Raw genomic sequence first — 19,339 nt, forward strand, 5'->3', positions numbered from 1 at the left:
TGATTTCAAACTATACTATAAAGCTATAGTAATCAAAACAGTATAGTATTGGCATAAAAATGGACTACTGTAGATCAATGAAAACAAATAGAAAGCCCAGAAATAAACTCATGCTTATATGATCAATTAATTTATGACAAAGGAGCCAAAAATACATGGGGGGGGGGGGCAAAGACAATCTCTTCATAAATAGTGGGAAAACTGGACAACATATATATAATCACTCTCCAATACAACCTTGACTTAATAATACCTGTGTATGTTCCCCTATGTTCTCCTCCTTCACCAGAAAGTAAAGTCTCTTGAGGGTATTGATTATATCTTATTTTCCTTTGTGTCCCCTAGCCCAACAACTGAAATAGTGCTTTGCTCATAGTAGGTACTCATTAAATTTTGGTCAAATAAAAATAAACAAGTGTATTTAAAAAGAAATTTTGCTAAAGGCAACTTGTTTACCCAAAGCAGTGGGTCCAGTGGTGGGAACTTCTGGCTTACTTGTAATAGGCTTATGGGGGAGCTTGTGGGAATAGAGTGCCTTCAAGCACACCATGTGGCATGTACATGGCAGCCCATTCCTTCAGTGGAGCAACCCTCATAGGGAGCCAGGCAATATCTTAGCTTTATTTCTCTTTCCCTCTTTTTGCTTCCCTGTTCACTGCTGCAACTTACCTTCTAAAAACTTGCGGATCATAGAATCCTTAGTGGTCTGAGAGAAACCATCTCCAGGCATTGGATTAGATGTTCTGGCCTGAAGCATTTCAACATCTAGAAGGAAAAGGAGACTAAGAGTTTATATGTTGTTCTTCCACACAGACAAGGACATTTTATAAGTGGATATACAAGGTTTGACAAATCAAGAGATTCAAGAATTCACTAAACCATCCATCTACCCATCCATCCATCTAATCACCCATGCATGCATAGGTCCATGCATGCATCCATACATCCAATTATCTACCTACTCAATAAGGACATTCAGTAAATATGAGGTATAAAGGAGAGCAACATTTACAACCTTCAGGCCCTTTCCTAGACCACAGGACTCAAAAGGTATAGATATGCTCATTTGTGTTTGAAAGAATTAGCTTAATTTTTAAATATATAACTGTAGTCTTTATAACAGCAAAAACCCCCACAAAACGACAACAACAAATAATTGGAGGCAGAAACAACAAAGAATCGATAAATTGTAATTTATTTAAACAATGAACCATTTTCAACAGTTAAAAAGAATGTATGGGAGCCACTCTATCAACATAGTACCATCTCAAAAACATAACCACCAGAACTCTATTTTTAGGTCATTCATGTAATTGGTCATTTATAAGGAAGAAGCACATAGACCTTTGGTTTTTCACTATTAAGCATAAACCCATGGGGACCAAAACTGTGTGTGAAAACTATTCAACTGCCACAGCAGATTCTACTAAAACCTTAGTAACCAACATTACTTTACGTTACTTTGTGACTCTGAAGTATGCATTTTGGGAGCAAAATTTCAGACTTGTGTTAAAAGCAGAACTTTGATAATATCAAGAGGTTGCGTTCAGTAAGGCATATCACACAGTTACTGGGGACTTGTTTGCTTAGGCAAAATATGTAGTTTGAAGTTGAATAGTATACTTTGAGAAAAAAAATCATTTGAATTTAATCAGTATACACAGATATACTGTTCCTACTACTTTGATCTTTGGGGACCAGTTAAATACAGTCTGGTGAATTTGTATGAAATATTTATATTTATATTACATTTTCCAAGAATATTAATTGAAAAGAGGTCATGGTCGTAAAGTTATGTTAAGGATAATGAACTTCACATGACATAATCCTAGTTTTGAAACAAAATATCTGTATGTACATAGAAAAAAAGCCTGAAAGGCAATACATCAAAATGTATATAGTGGCTATTTCTGAAGTAGTATGGATAGGTCATGGACATTTCAGACCATGGACATTTTATTTTCTATTTTACACTTTTCTTCGTCTTCCAAATTATCCATAGTGGCTTCTGTTGCATTCATATATGAGAAAAACCCTATCAGCACTTTTTTAAAAGGCCTAGGTAATTATGATCAAGTATGTACAATTAGATTCCCAAAGCAAAAATAATTTCAGGTTATTTAAAAAAATTATGGCTCACCTGTCAATTACCAGATTACTGATTTTCTAATTATAAAACATACTGATTTTTTAAAAATTTATTTATTTATTTGTGTATTTATTTTTGGCTGCATTGGGTCCTCCTTGCTGCGTGCGAGCTTCCTCTAAGTTGCGGCAAGTGCGGGCTACTCTTCGTTGCGGTGCGCAGGCTTCGCATCGCGGTGGCTTCTCTTGCTGCGGAGCACGGGCTCTAGGCGCGTGGGCTTCAGTAGCTGTGGCACGCGGGCTTCAGCAGTTTTGGCTCGCGGGCTCTAGAGTGCAGGGTCAGTAGTTGTGGTGCACGGGCTTAGCTGTTCCGCAGCATGTGGGATCTTCCTGGACCAGGGATCGAACCTGTGTCCCCTGCATTGGCAGGCAGATTCTTAACCACTGTGCCACCAGGGAAGTCCATACTAATTTTTAAACTTTCCAGTGACCAGATATTACATTATTACATAGCATAGCTCTTACCCGACCTTGTTTCAAACTTTGACAATCTTTTAATAATCTAAATATAAATCTTGTGACCATAAAACAAAACAAAACACAATGTTGAGTGAAAAAGTTGCAGACTGGTGTTTGCAGTATATAAAGCATTTTATATAAAGTAGTTTTCAGTATATAAAGTACTTTATATAAAGTTTTAAGGTCTATAAAATGATACTACATGTAGTTTATGAATTCATAAATATCTAGTAAACATATGAAAACATGCTGAAATGCTGGAAAGGATAAATGTTGAGTTCATGGTAGGGGTTACCTCTGGGAGGGAGGGAGGACAATCAGGTTCCAGAGGGGGTTCATAGGGGGCTATAATATGTAATTTTTTAAAAAAAGATCTGAGACAAAAGAAAAAAAAACACATTCTTGATGAATCAGAATCTTTAAGAAATACAACATTTTTGAAAATTAATATGCTACCTTTTGCCCCCAAAAGGGGAAAATAAGATTCTATTTTTGTATTTTCCTGTATATGCAAAAAAGAAACTCTGGAAGGAGATATAAGAAATTAAGACCAATGGTTTCCTGGGAACTAGAAAGATGACAGACAAGGACTGGAGAAAGGTTTTTTCACTGTTCATCTTTTTATATTCTAGTTTTTCTATCCTATTGGAAAAATAAAGGAAAGAAATGCAGAGCTCTGATCATGTTTTCGTTACCTTAAATATTATCCAAAAAAAGGGAAGATAAAGCAATTCCCTTTTTCTACCTTTTCAGTTTAATGTTTCTTGAAATGTGTGTAGTGGAGACATTACATTGAATATAATGTACCTTGATACCCTCTGGTCCAGAGCCCTGTAATTCCAAATGAGTAAACTGTTAATTCAGTGAACTTCTCTTGGCAACACTGAATTATTTAAAGTAAACCGTAGAGAGATTAGGGTGACTGTACTGATCCTGAAACACACCTAGAAGTGTTTTAATTTTAAAAATAAATTTCTGGGACTTCCCTGGTGGTCCAGTGGGTAAGACTCTGAGCTCCCAATGCAGAGGGCCCGGGTTCGATCCCTGGTCTGGGAACTAGATCCCACATGCATGCCGCAACTAAGAAGTCCACATGCTGCAACTAAAGATCCCACATGCTGCAACTAAGACCCGGCACAGCCAAAATAAATAAATAAATAAATATTTTAAAAAATTTTCTAAGAACTCACAATTCATTCCTTAAAAATTCAAGACCAGAAAAATGCCACTTATTTGAGATTTCTATTTAAATTGCTTAATTGTGGTTTTATGGGACATGTTTCTCATGGAGTTAGAAAATTGGGAAGAAAGACATATCCTACAGGTGTGCCTTACTGGGAGCAGGACCCTCCTCTACCCTCCTGACTCCTACCCCTACAATACCTCACCCCTCAGCTGCCTGACCCTGACCCAGCCAACTTTTGAAACTCTTCATTCACACAACAATAAAACACAGAGGAAAAGACCCTGAAGGAAAGACTTGCTTGCATCAGACACCCCTAGAGATGAGGGGAGGGAAAAGCTTTGTGGACCTATCGTTGGGCTCTGTCATGCCCAGTGCTGCATCCTCCAGGAAACCACAGCGCCCTCAGGCTCCAGCATCTCTAAGAACCTAGTGAGGGCAGAGCAGCGTCAGGACAGTTTCAATCACCAATAACCAGATCTCCCAGGCTGGCAACACCAGAGCGCAAACCTCACACACACAATCGGCCACCCCCACTGACAGAGGTAAAAGAGATACGCACGGCCTGGCTACTTCACTAACAAAGTTCAGTTTGAGACAACTGATTTCCACATCTGAGATGTAGCTGCAAAATTGAAGGAGCTACAAAGAGTGTTGGAAAAACAAAATGTAGAAGAAAAATGGAAACAGCAAGAGCAGCCCTGGCTGGACCTGGCACGCTTCTATAACAAGGAGGCAGGCTTCTGTCTCTGGTACTATGACCCCATCATAACGTGCTGAATTTTATGTGGGTTAAAGAAAGAATTTTAAAAAGAAAAGAGAGAAAAAAGAATGAGCACCAGTAATAACATGTCAATGTCACGATCCTTTGCTACAATGCACTGAGGATGCAACATCATTGCTATGGCATTCTTGCCCCGAATTTATAACCTCAGTCCAATCACAGAAAGCATCTGACAAACCCAAACTAAAGGGCATGCTACAAAATAACTGATTGGTGTTCTTCCAGAGTGTCAAGATGAGGAAAGACTGAGGAACTGTTACACATTGGAGGAGACTAAGGAGAATAACAGCATGCACTGCAGGATCCTATCTAGGTTCAGCATCTAGTCCTACTTACAAACAGAAAAAGAAGATTAGGGGGAACAGTGAAATTTTGAACAAGGTCTGGAGGTTAGTTAGTGGAATTGCACCAATGTTAATTTCTCAGCTTTAGTAACTGTACTCTGGTTATGTAAGATGTTAATATTAGGGAAATCTGGGTGAAAGGTATACAGGAAGGGTAGCATTTTTGCAACTTTTCTCTAAATCTAAAAGTACTTCAAAATAAAAAGTTTTTTTTTAAGAAGAAGAACAGGTAGGAGGGAAAGAGATGAGAAAAGGAGAGGAAGAAATGCAACAGCAAAACTAAAGAAGCATAAGCACTGGCAATGACCTACGCTGACCCTTTCCTGTCCATCTACACTATCAAGTCACCTTCCAGGGACTCCTGTGAGCCACGCACCTCTGGGTACGATGAACAAGGCAGGGCTAAATGAGCCACCTGTGCCAAACAAATCTTTTTACTCTACGGTCACGCTTTCACTGGTGGTTAAGAGCATGACTTTGGAAGGAGACAAACTAGGATCTGCTAAAGATCAGTCCTGAGACATTAGTAGAATTATTTCTCCTATTTCTAGGCACCCTAAAAGGATGGTGAGAGGTTTGGGCACTGTGGTCAGAATGCATAGTTTCCAATTTTGACTCTTCCACTTCTGACTACAGGACTGCAACACCCACCCGTCCAACTGACTTTTAGATCCAACTTTTTGGATCCAGCTGATCATTTGGACTCACAAGACGACCGTGGGCCATGCTGGTGCCAGCCTACTCAGAAGGATGGAGGATACAGACCAGCAGGACAGTACCAAGCGGCCTTCCTCATCAAAGGCAGTCTTTACACCAATCCAGCAACTCGCAGGCAAGGAGAAAAGATCCATATCAGGCAGGTGGAGAAGCTGCCATGGTGTCTCAAAGGAGCAGCATTTCCCAACTCTGGAGTTTATTAGCAACTCCTGAGGCATTAGCTTCCAGGGTCCCCATAAGAGGCATCCAGAGACGTTGCCCTCAGGGAAGCCCAAAGTATGGTGTCCCTTTCAGGTATTTATAGTTTACATACAACTCCTCTCAGTTCCAGATGCAATTTACCACCATTTAGGGGTCATTTTTATCATAGGCAATGTTGCCTAGAGACATAATTGACATATGGCTTTTATCAGGTCACCAGGGTAACAGAGTGGAAGTCAACAAAGGTCAAACTCTCCTGCAGAAAGGGAAATGAGAGCTGTTACATTAACTCTTTGCCCACAACTATCTTGGGCCAAGTTGTTTACATCCTCTCAGGATCTGTTTTCCTGTCTGTAAAATGGTGATAATAATAGTACATATATCATAGGTTTGTCATGAGTATTAAATGAGAAGCAAAGTGCTCAGCACATAGGAAGTGCTAAATGCACGTTAGCTGCTATTATTACTGTTATCTTTATTGTTAAATTCTACACCCACGCTAATGTCCTAAGTAGAGAACAATTTTAAAAAGAGGACTCAATTTGTACTTTTTAATAGTAACTTTATTTGTTTGAAGTCAAGTCTCCTCCTTCAGAGTAATAAATGCTTATGGGTTAATTCTAACATCTGAATATCCACACATATTTTCAAATTACCTTTCCTAGTAAAGAATTACACCCAAGCAATATTTTTATATTGCATATACTTAAAGCAAGGAGGCCTTGTAAGATAACAAATGATAATTCTTCACCATGGAATTATGTGTGGAAACCTGACTCACAAACAAGGCTTGCCAGGCGTTGTCTTGATCATGGCTCCTGAACACCAAGTCCAGGCTGGACGGAGCTGGAGGCTTCTTTCCTCCTTGGCCAAGGCTCTGCCGCTGCAGTCCAGACCTGACTTGGAGGCCCCATGCCCATTACCTTGTGCTTTCCTGAGGCTTATCACATTTTTTATTAGAGGGCTCAGCAATGAGCACCAAGGGGACACTCTAGCAGCTCTTCAGTCGCTTCTGGCCCCACCCCATACTGCCGGGATCACAGGTAGAGGCTGATCTTAAGGTCAGAGCCTAAAGCCAGAGGATCCGAGGCTTGGCTGAAAGATGATGGAGGCAGGGGCACAGGGAGGAGATGGGTGGTCTGCAGACACATGAGAAGGCCTGGAAGTCAGCTGTAAAGGCCCTGACAAGGGCTGGAGCCAAGTGAATGGTCTGCATTCGGGCGGCAAATGTAAGTCAGAGAAAGGCAGCAGTCAAGGCCAGGCAAGCAATACAGGTCCAGGACACTGGCCGATAATGTCTGTAAAATGGTGATAATGATAGTACGTATCTCATAGGTTTGTCATGAGTACTAAATGAGAAGCACAGTGCCTAGCACGTAGGAAGTGCTAAACGAATGTTAGCTGCTATTACTATTGTTACCATTATCTTTATTATTAAAGCAGGTCAAGATCACAGTCGGAGGTGGTGATTACCAGCGTGCACTTTGATATCCTGGAGACCGGGGTTCAAGCCCTGGCTCTGATTCTTAGCAGCTCTGTGTCCTTGGACAAGTTACTTGATATCACTAAGCTTTCATATCTCCATCTGTAAAGTGGGTATGGATAACAGTACCTACCTCATTGGAAGACTGTATGAACCAATTGAGACGATGCTTATAAAATGTTTAGCAACAGTACTAGGCACTAAATATTAATGGTTATCATTATATTGAGGCAACCTAGACAGTTTATTAGCTTTCTATTGTTGCTGTAGCAAATTACCACAAACTTAGTGACTTAAAACAACATCCAGTTCTGTAGTTCAGAGGTCTGAAATGGGTCTCACCGGGCTAAATCAAGGTTTCGGCTGGACTGCCTTCCTTTCTGGGAGATCTAGGGGAGGTTCAGTCTTCTTGCCCTTTCCAGCTTCTAGAGGCCCTGCACTCCTCGGCACGAGGCCCTCTTCTTCCATCTTCAAAGCCAGTGATGTTGGACAGAAAGCTCAGCTGAACTGAGTCCTTCTCATGATGCCATCTCTGGTCTAACCTGATTCCTTCTTTTACGTTTTTTTTTGGCCACGACCAGGGCCAGAGATTGAACCCAGGCCACCGCAGTGCAAGTGCTGAGTCCTAACCAGTGGATCACCAGGAAATTCCCATCTTTCTTCTACTTTCAAGGTCCCTTGTGATTATACTGTGCCCACCCTGATAATCCAGGATATTCCCGTTATTTTAAGGCCAGCTCATTAGCAACCTTAATTCCATCTGCAACTTTCATTCCCCTTTGCCATGTAATCTAGCATATTCATAGGTTCAGGGGCATTATTCTGCCTACCACAGGTAAGACCAAATGTGAGCACAGTCAACCTGTCATGAATTCCCTTCCCATGTGGGACTGGCGAGGGGAGTGGGCACAGGGACCAGGGTGCGCTCAAGCAAGTCCTTCACGTCATGTCCACATACGGACTCAGTAGCCCTGGCCTGATGTGGGCACAGGCCTCTGTTGAGTCTCTGTAGGGGCACTGCCTTAAATGAAGAAAAATACTTTTCTTTCCATTTATATTTTAAATAAAATGATTATTTTTATACTGAGTTCAACGTAAGTATCTTTGAATTAGAACAGTGGATACACACATTGGCCTCCACATCCCTATTGTGTACTCAAGGCAAACATCCCTATTCAATCATAGCACTCTTTGTGGCCTCAGAATCCTTCTCAACACAGCTCCCCAGGCACTCAACGCCAGCTAACTGACACTGACACATGAAATTACTTTTAAAACACTATTTGCCATAGCTATATTAGGCAGTAAGTCCTCGTAGTAGCAGATACTACTTTCGTAATAATAAAGAAGAGAAAAGAAAAAGTACCTGGTGGGTTGGAATTAATGAGAGATAAAACCCTCAAACTGTAAATGTGACAACCCATGCGTACATACAACCCAGGCACACAGTGAAACAGGAGCGACTGAAATAGAAAATTCTGGAGGTGAAAGGAGTCCGTTTCCAGACAAAGGACATTTTGAAAAGGAAAGCACAGCAACAGATCCCTGCGTCCCTGGATGCTCAGGGTTTGTACTTCAGATTCTAAGCATTTAACCTTCACCACTTAGATAAACTGAAATGTGCTGAAACCTGCTGGTCTAAGGAAAAAGTGCAAAGTTCTTTCATTTCACTGGGAAAACCCCCAAAACAATAACAAGGAAACTCTGGGGCCACAGTCTCCTTCTGGGAAAAGCAGCTGCAGCGTTACACTATACTTTTTCAAAGGAGTCAATCCCAAAGAAACCATTCCTGGGAAGAAAGAAGCTTGAACAGATGAAGAGAAGGCAGGCAGGCAAGTAATTAAGGAATGAATCAAGAGCAATAACTAATTTTCAAAGAAGCTCATATATGATACTCCTCATGGGACATAAATCTAGATCACTCGGCTGCAGTGGAAACTCCATCCAGATTATGTGTTGTTAATTTAACAGAAAACCTAATCTGAGTATGTAATACAGTAAAATGTCGGATACTGAGAAACTATTCTTCTGGAAAGGCTCTCAAACCCTGAAAGCAGGCCAAAAGAATTTTTTTTCAGCAAGTGCTTTTGTGGCCAGAAAAGAGGCTTAGAACAAGCATCAGCATGGTAAAACATGTGAAGAAAACCTGAAACCCGATTGGTTCCATCTGCACACAGGTGGAACGGACTGCTGTGATGGACCATGTCAATAAGAAAGTCCAACCTTCCCATACCCTCATGGAGAAGTGAAGGGAAGCAGAGAGACAGACAGAGACAGAGAGGCAGAGACAGGGACAGAGAGAAAGAGATAGTCACACACATGCAGAGGTGGCGGGGGAAGGAGAGGGAGAGAAAGGGAGAGAGACAATGAGACACAAAGAAAGAGGGAGTTGGGGGAGGGGAGAGACAGAGACAGAAACAGAGACAGAGAAACAGAGACAGAGAGAGGAGAAATGGCAGTCTGAAATTAGAGGTGCTAAGGAGTGACTGACATTGAAAAAGAAGCTAAGCATGAAAGGGTTAGGAGAAGCAGCATGCTAAGTTTCGTGGATTTCTTAGCAGACAACAAGTACCTTAGTGCAGTGCTCCTGGTAAGCACACAGGCCCTCTGTCTTGCAGGAATGAGTCCACGGGATGAGCTCCTGATCTGGTGTAGTGGGTACTATGACTTGCTAAGTCACAGGCACCCCTCCCCCAATCCATTCTCTACTAGCTGCCCTTTCCTCAATCGTACTGTCACAGTTTGTAGTTATATATTCAGTTATGCAGTACCTTTGTTTAATATCCAACTCTCCCGCTAGAAGGGAAGCTCTGGAAGGCAGAGATCATACCAGCTTATTTACTGACTCCTCATCACCCGGCACAGTGACTTAAACATTCAAGGGGGTCGATAAATGTTGTTGAATGAATGAATGTGAGAATGGACAAACTAATGGGTAATAAGCAAATGAATACATGAATACGGAGATCTTTGGGCTTTGTTAAGGAATCTGGGCATTTCCCAAGCTGAGAAAAAAGAAGGGCAATTCAGGCAGCAGGAACAGCACAAGCAAATGTATGGAGACAAGAAAGAAAAGGCAGCTGGGAACAGCCAAAGACGTCCCACCTTCAGGGACATCTAACAGGTATCTCACTACCACCTATCGGGGAAGTGACGTCCTTGCACTGGAACATCAACAAACAATTCCACACCACAACATCTAGGATGATTTCTTATTTTCTGGTAACTCTCAAATTCAAGAAATAATTGAGCACCTGTTGTGTACAGCCTGTGGATGATACATGCTTCCTAACTGAAGTAGGAGCAGGTAAGCGGAGGAGCGTGTACATAACCAGAGTGCAAAATGATTTGCATGCCGTGCCCGGGGAGGGTGTGACCCACAGCTGTGCAGGTGCAGAGGGGAACAAGGTCGCTGCTGATGGTGAGGATTTTATCTTATTAATTTAAAAACATTCAATCCAGCATGCTTTCACTAAGTGCCTATCTCCACAACACAGTTCTTGTACATCTAGAGGAGGGAAAAGCTACAGAAGTCAGGAAGTGCCCTGAGGATCCCTCCGCTTCACCAGGTCAGTTTCAGCCCCAGACAAGACAGGAACAGCCAGCCCTGCCTCAGAGGGACTTCCTTGCTGGTAAGACCTCATGCCTTGCACCCAGCCCCACTGCCTCTACGGCACTTCTTGGCTCTACTAGCCAGGGTCTTCCCAAGATGAATAGCAGGAGGATGGGAGAGACTCCGCGGCTGCAGGAAGGAAGACTCTTGAGAGAAAAGTGTGCAATATGGGAACATATGTGTATATATGGCTGATTCATTTTGTTGTAGGGCAGAGGCTAGCACACCATTGTAAAGCAATTATACTCCAATAAAGATGTTAAAAAAAAATGTGCAGATGGGGAAGGTAACATGTTCCAGTAACTTAATTTTACTTACAAATGGTCCTTCAGGTGGGCTCAGACCTTACATGGCTGGGCTATGAGGCTGTTCACTGGGCCCAGTTATGCCCCCAGCTCAGAGGGGACCCTGCTCACAGAGACTGTAACCAGAGAGCTCCAGTAAAGAAAACACTGCTGGAGATGATCTGTTACAAAGACAGCAGTTACCAAGGAGGTTGCTAAGGGAAGTCAGCAAGTTAGCTGGGGCTAAGTTGGCTCTCCACTGTGCACAAACTTGAGCCACAGACCCAGGTGGAGGGAGCAGGGGCTCAAAAGAAACGTTCAACGCAAGAGTCACAAGAAGCAGAACAGCCCTCTGGGATGGATTAGTGTGACACGTGTGAGTTGAGTCTCTAGTAGCGAGACACTGCATCTTTCTCCTTTTACTCCTCTCTCCTGATGCAGAAAGACAGACCTCTGAGATAGTCATGCAGCACTAAATCCACAAGCGGATTGCCTGTGTAACAGCTGGACGAGGGCCTCCCAGAAATGGCTCCTGAGGCCTTAGTACCCAGAGCCTTACCAAAGTGCCCAGTCACTGGGTGAGGCTTTCCACACAAAACGTATTACCTAAGTCAAAGGACCACCAGGACCACCGCATCATTCTCTGAAGGCAGGGTTAGAAGCAAACGAAGTAAATGAGAAAAAAATCAGGAGATAGTGAAGACACCCAAAGAGAGGTGTGTTGTGATTTTTAGTTAGTGTTTGCAGAAGCTTATCCTAAGGACATTTATTTCTTACATAGTACGGTGCGGAAAATGATGGTTTAAATCTGTGGGCGTTTGAACACAAAATTCTCAAGAGAATTGAGAGCAAAGTTGAAAGTCTGATAACAAAGATGTAGTTACCACCTGGTGGCAGCATATCTAAACTAAAGACAGTATGAAGAGTGTGTGTGTGCCTGTGTGTGTGTGTGCGCGCGCGCACGTGTGCACACGCACCCACGCACGCAAGTTCAGGGGAAGGATCATAAAATCTCAGGATCAGAACCCAACATTGCTGCCCAGCCAATTCATTCAACACTGGGAGTTTCCCTGACAATCTTCCTACTTAGTGCTTGTTTGGATTCCCTCTGGGGACCTCATTACTATCCCCTTTCCAAAACTCAAGTCAGAAAGAGGTAGATTTGTCCCAACACGATCAGATGACCTCCAAAGCTGTGGTAAGGAGATGGCATAGAGCCTGCACTCCATAATGTTTGTCCTGTGAGTGAATGAATGAATGAGTGAGCGAGTGAGTCAGCTAGTGAATAAACACGGCCTAGTTTCCTTCCTATTTTCAGCCTCTAGGGTTGAATGGTAACAAAACAAATGATAACCTCCGCTATTTAGATTTAGGCAATAGCTCCCCTGTAAGTATCCGTCCCAGGGCTGGCAAGTTCTGACCCTAGAAGAAGGGCAGGCCAGGAGGGTCCTCGAGCTCAGTGGGCAGCTGACAGACTTGACCCCTGGGAATATGCAGACCCAGATTCCTGACCTAGTTCTCCCTCGATTAGACTTAAGTAAGTTACTAAATCTTGAAGCCTTAGCGGTCTCCTCTATAAAATGAAGATAACTTTATCCACCAAGCCCCAGGACGCTCAGATGAGATCACAGAGATGAAAGCAGTGTGTTGACTTGAAAGGGCCAGAAGATTACTGTGCTGGCTGGTGTTACAAATATGCATCTTAGATTTATCAGTCTGTCCTACTTATTTGTGACCTAAACTGCCTTCTCCCCTAGAGAGTCACCGGTAGTAAGATGAAGGGTTCCTCCCCAGGTACAAGTTGCTGCTGCTTCTGGGCCAGTAGGTAAGTGGTCATTCTCAAGATTAAACCACAGAGACAGAAACACAAATCATATCTAGATTCAGAAAATTCAGAGTTTATATGATCTGGCAAGTGAAAACTGCAGTGGGTTTCCTCTGCCCATTCCCCAAACAGCAGAATTCTACAGCCTGCCTGTTGGTGGCCTCCTTCTAGCTCCATGGCAACCAGAATTCCCCCCCACCCCCCCACCCCCTGGAACTTTACAAGATGCCAACTGGCCGCAAACCAGGCAAGCTCCACAGCACTCCACCGCCTTGGTAAGTGCTGAAGAGGCTCAGCGCTCACGCTGTGAGAGGCCCAGCAGACAGGAGTCATGGGATGGCTGCTGTTAGCATTCCGTACAGCTTTGCACTGCTGTAGTGGGGGGATTTCCTGTGTTGGAGCATCTAGAGGGATAAGAGGTGTTAAGGCTCTCTGTCAACACTAAACCAACTGCCAGTAAAGTGCGGGATCCTTCAATTGTTCAACTGCCCCACCGTAGGGACACAGGGCAGAAATGATGATGCATGGTCTCTGGCTTCCCAGAGGGGTACTAGTTTTTCTCCAAATGTTCTTTTGTGAATGAGTCTCTGTTCCAGACTGAAAAGGACTGTGTCTTCCCTCCACCCCGTTGTCTCACCAAAAACCAGGAGTGGGAGCGGCAAGTGGCAGAAACACAGATGCTCCGGAATGCTTGTTGGGTACATGGAGAGATGGATGGATGTACGAGGGTAGGGGCGCCAGAGGCTGTTTTGTGAGCTAACATCTGGGCCGCAAAAAGAGGAGGCGTGGCTGGAGCTGCTAGATGGTTTTTCTAAAAGAAACCACGACTAAAATTTGTGGTGTTAGATGGAAACTTCTGGCACAGAATAAGGAATATGGTCCTAAAGACAGAGAGACCTGGGTTCAAACCTGGACTCTATCACTTATTAGCTGTGAGACTTTGGCGGAGTTGCTTAACCCCTCTGTGCCTCAGTTTCCTCATTTGTAAAGCGCAGGTTAATAAAAGCACCCCTGTATGGTTGCTTTGAGGATTCAGTGAGGTAGAGGATGTGGATGGTGAGGATGACGCCTTCTCTCCTCACCTTCCTGCTGGGTTACGGCTCATTCGGGAAGAGCTTCCACAAGTACTTCAAGTCCTTCCAGTTAGATACTGAGAGAGAGCTTCTACCTTTCTTTCCCTCTTTCTTCTCCTCCCCCAGAGGCACAGCCAGTCTGACTAGCAAGCACCTAACAACCACTGGACCACATCTTCCAGGTGTTAGGGTTGCAGTGTCAAAGGCTCTGCTGGTGTCAGGGTTCACCTCTGGCCCCCTGACCCACCCACATTTCCTGCTCCAAAGCACCCTCTTAATGCCTGCTTTTCCGTTCATGGATGGGAAAATCAGGCCCAACTCCTTGTGGGCCCAGGTCCCCGCTTCTCCTCAGGCTGAAAATTGGCAATACTCAATCTAGCCCATTCCAGAAATTCCTCTATCAATAAAGCTGATGGATGCATTGATAGGTATTTGTCTTGTCTTTCTTGAATCTATTTATTAGACGAGAGGGAAGGAGGGAGAAGTTGTAGGCAGTGTTTCAGAGCTCTTAGCATCTCGTAGCAAATGGTGGTAACATATAAAGAAGGCCCTTAGAGGGCCGGTTGTGTGGTCCTCCTGCTTCAACCCCGATATGTGCATCGAAAGCCAATGTTTATTTAGACCAGTGGTTCTCAAGGGGAGTGGCACTGCCCTCTAGAGGGTGTTTGGAAAATCTATGAGAGTATTTTGGGTTGTCACCATGATGCAGGGACACTACTGGCATTTAGCAGAAGGGAGAAAGATGCTAGACAACCTTCAGTGTGAGGGACAGCCTTGTTTTGTGTCCCTCATGACTTTTAAATATTTCACTAGATACACATATGGGTTAAAAAAAAAACTGCTTATGATACAGATTTATACATATGTGTATATTTGTACATATCTGTTTATATGTATATGTGTATTTTTTTAAATTTAACATCAGCAGGTATAAGGAAAAATATGGGCAAAAATCCCCACCGAACTATTACAAGTGCTATATCAGTTGGTTGAGTGAAGTAATGAACTTTTAATAACTCGGTTATACATTTCTTTTTTGTTTCCAATTTTTGGAAGAATGTATTATTTTTGCTATTAAAAAGAATTAAGATAAACAAAAACGGGCAAAATTTGTTAAGCAATTTACAAAAAAAAATCATATCTTGGAGATATGATATTTTGGAAATAAGTTTATTATATATTAATCCAGTAAAATCAGGTTATCAAAAAAACCCTGCTTATAATTTTCTGAGCCTAGAAGCTAAACTGCTTCATTTATAAAATACAACTTGTATTTTTGCATGGTTTTGATATACACCAAATTTTCCAGGAATTCAATTACTATGAAAATGGAGAAGAGAATGTGAGGAATCATTCACCATTTAGGAAAATCCAGGCATTGATGCCAGCGCTGCTGGCGGTATCCAAGTCACTGATACAATAAACATGTCGGTCAGCACTTGAGGCTGTGACATTGGCAGTGATTCTGAGTGTAGGTGACTGCAACTGACTAATGCACTATGTCCTCGCATGGAGGCACATCTGAGCATTTCCTCTCCTATGAGTTCTCTTCTATATTTCAATTGGGACTTATATTTGATTTCTAAAAATTTCATATGTAGGTAGGTTATATTATATGTATCTCATGTCAGGGTAGTAGCGGGGGCATTACAAAATGTTTGCTATAAAAAGGGCCCGTTGGAACTGGCAAAGTCAAAAGCCACTGGTTTCGCTTCTGGATCACAAGGCAACGCCTTCATCGACTCTGTAAACTTTCCAGTCACACAGCAGAGTCATAGCAGAGGAAGTTTGGAGAACGATTCTGCTTGTCACAGCACATGATGACCTGTCTAACTTTGTGTAAAACGGGATCTTCATCACTCCGGAGTGGGGCAGGGGGTAAGCAAGGGAATTTCCCCACACACAGCAGAAGGAAGAAACGCGTTTCTCAGCAGAAAGATGGAAGCGGAACTGCGCTGTGCTACTTACAGAGGTCCTCGGTGGCAGCTGGGACAAAGGTCGCCATGGACTCATACAGCTCCTCGTCACAGCCGGGGTTGAGGGAGCACTTCATGAGCAGGTCTGTGGAAAGGTGGGCCATGGACTCATACACAGAGTCAGCCTCCTCCCCTTGCATCAGTTCCTCTTTAATGTGACTCTTCAGCATGTCCACAGTTTCCTGAAAGAGAAGGTGGGATCCCACAGGCGCACTGACACAGCCGGGCTCTCTGGGTAGAGTCAGGCCCTCGAGTGGGCTTGTGACAGCAAAGTAAAGCCTCACACGCATTAGGGTTGCAACTATGTGCGCATGTCTGTTATTTCCCACCACACTGAAAGCCCCTTGAGGCCAGGCTCCAAGTCTTTTTCTTTGTTTTATGTTCTTTGTTTTAATCTTTGTATCTTCCTCCAACACTAAGAACAGAGTTATGCACTCAGAGGAGACACCGGTTAAATGTCCAGTGCCCAGAGGATACAAATTTAAAACTTTCTCGTGGGTACCTATTACGTGTCAGGGACAGTGCTAGGGATGTGCCTATACATTATCTCATGGCATCCTTTCCACCACTGTTTGAGAGTGTCTCCTATTCCCTGGTCAAAAGATGTGAAAACCAAAGCTCAGAAAAATCTAGTGCCTTATTCATGGGTCTGCAATCCTGGCTTCTGACCTTTCTACTATACCCTAGTGGTTCCTCAAATGGCAACAAATGGCACACAAAGGTATAACCCTTGCTGATTAGTCAAATGGAAATTCAAATGGGCTAAACAGGGCTGCAGCCAAGGTGCTCTTGCGCTTGTGTGTAGTCAGAAGTCCCCTGGGGACTTGGTCCACTAGCTCCTTCCTGCTCCTTCCACCTGTTCTTTCTATTAGGCTGCTTCAAAGTGCCCGACAGCACACCGCTCCAAAGCACCCGCCTCAGTTTTACAGGCTGTGCCCAAGAAGAGAGACGGTCTCGGGTGAAATGCCCTGAAGTCAGAGAGGCCCCCTTTGTCATTCTGCCTCCAGGTGGTTGTGAAGCCAGAGAGGTGGCTTCTCTGAAACCCCTGCACAACTTTTCCTCGTAAGAAATTTTGGTGTTTCACAATCATTTCAGCATCAACCCACAAAAATCCTCATTTTCATCATCACCACCCCAAGAGAGCTAATCTGCTATCTGACACTCTGTGTTGATTTCCTGATGAGCCCCAAGGAGTGGAGTGCTGGAGACTCAAGGTCTGGCATTTGGTTCTGATATGGTGGAAAGAGGAAATGGGACGGTTCTTAGAGGTCATGAACAACACGGAGGAGCAACCTTTTGGGGGCAATGCTGGAGATGCATCGGTTGAAGTGATTGTACTTAGAAAACAAAGATGATATGATAAATGTGAACCAGATTAAGTTCAGTGCAAACTGGAAGTGCATCTTTCCACGCCCCTGTGACAGAAAGTAGGAGAATGCTCCCCAGCTTTACCATCAGCTAGGTTCAAATCCTACCTCCGCCCTGACTAGTGTGGGACCCTTGGCACCATGACTCGGCCTTTCTAGGCCCTTTTCCTCCTTTGTTGAAGAGAGAGAACAATACTGTCAACCTCAAAGGACTGTGATGAGGATTAAAGGAGAAAATGTATTTGCCAATCAACTAAATTCAATAGATAGTAGTGATTAATATGAATACAGTATGTTCTTAATAAAAACTATTGGCAGGGAAATGAAACACTGCATTTTATACATTTGTGACTCCAAAGTGAAGTAAACACTCCTGGACCGTAAGTACCGTTTAGCCTCATTTACGTCAATGATGCCCCAGACAGGCACTCATGCTATTCTGTTTATTCAATACATTTAACCACCCCCCAAATTTTGGGAGGCCTCCTCTGTATGTCTCAGTGAGTTGCTGCCTTGTAGACTGTCAAGCACAGAGCAGAAAGCTAAGTTTCTGGGGAGGTGTCAGGCTCACTCCTGTCTGGAGGTAGTGTTAATTGTTCCTTTTGAGGTCACAGCCCCATATGAGAGGATGAGCTATTCCCACGTCACTGCTGTGAATTGTGAAAATGGAGGAAAACCAGAAAAGGGTCGAGACAGGAAGGGCAGCTGCCTTCAAAACAATGGAAGCAATATCGGGGCATGGAACAAGGCCTAGGCATGGGATGAGATTACACTTAAAGAAAGACCCAGAAGTCAGTGATCAAGGAGGATCTGTGGGTCCAAAACCAGGGAAGCAGATAAACCTTAAGACGGGCAGAGGCTCAGAAAGAGAGAGAGGTTGTCAGCAGAAGGTGGGGCCTCACGGTCGGCCTCCCTGAAGCCTCAGGTGCAGAGCTTTACTGTGGTCTCCGCTAAGGAAGGAACCAAGCCTAACAGTTCACCTGGTGGGATGGTGGGCGAGGGAGCTGGGAGCATCCTGCCAAGTACCTTGGAGGTGGGTGGGGAGGTGACTGAGAAAGACGGATCAGCGTCTACCTTCAGCAGATTCGCTCTATCAATGCTCCGTAAATTCTTCGAGGGCAGATCTCAGTGCTTTACACATATTATTTCTTCTTAGTCTCAAAACAACCCTAAGGGTAGAATTATTATAAACTTTCTCCCGCATATCACGAAACTGAGAGAGACAGAGGATAGATGCATGATTTGCCCAAAGGCACATGGCTGACAAGTATTGGTGAGGAATTTGGATCCAGATCCGTGTGACTCCGGAACTCATCTCTTAAGCCCATGCATACTGGCCCTGCCAGAAGAGGCACGTGAGAACATGCTAGAGATGAAATCCACCCAGGTCTTTAGTGAAAAGGCAGCCCTGGGACCACATGGCGCATTTCCAATCCTAGAGCCTCTCCTGCCTCGACCTTACCACATACTCGTCGATGAACTGCCGCAGGTCCCGGAAGCCGTGCTTCTCGGCAATGGTGTTGGGGTAGTGGCCGTGCTTGTTGGCCACACTATAGGCCTGTAGGGCTCCTGGGCAGGTGAGCAACAGGGCAGTGAGGTTCTTCAGTCCATACTTGGCAGCGAAGTGCAACAAAGTGGGCAGCTCTTCATCCCTCTGATCTGAAAAATTGTCAAGGAAAACTTAATGGTCAGATAAAAAGGAAGGCACAGGGTGGTGCGGGGACTTCCCTGGAGGTCCAGTGGTTAAGACTCTGCACTTCCACTGCAGGGGTCGTGGGTTCGATCCCTGGTCAGGGAACTAAGATCCCACTTGCTGCATGGCACGGCCAAAAGATTAAAAAAAAAAAAAAAAAAAAGGAAGGCACGGGGCACCTTGCTCATGGAG

At 43.8% G+C, this 19,339-nt stretch overlaps 1 protein-coding gene across 1 annotated transcript in view; it reads right to left on the reverse strand.

Moving 5' to 3' along the window:
• Positions 1-19,339, reverse strand: part of PIK3AP1 (phosphoinositide-3-kinase adaptor protein 1) — a gene marked incomplete at its 5' end in the record, with an annotated part of 104,479 nt that overhangs the window by 33,113 nt on the left and 52,027 nt on the right. Inside the window, 3 exons of the mRNA XM_082674057.1 lie at positions 670-765; positions 16,080-16,269; positions 18,917-19,113. Of these exons, the coding sequence (XP_082530183.1) occupies positions 670-765; positions 16,080-16,269; positions 18,917-19,113 (483 nt within the window). The remainder of the gene's footprint in view (positions 1-669; positions 766-16,079; positions 16,270-18,916; positions 19,114-19,339) is intronic.

The sequence above is a fragment of the Grampus griseus genome, assembly GCF_964374135.1.
Source record: "Grampus griseus genome assembly, chromosome: 16".
In the NCBI taxonomy this organism is placed as follows: Eukaryota; Metazoa; Chordata; class Mammalia; order Artiodactyla; family Delphinidae; genus Grampus; species Grampus griseus.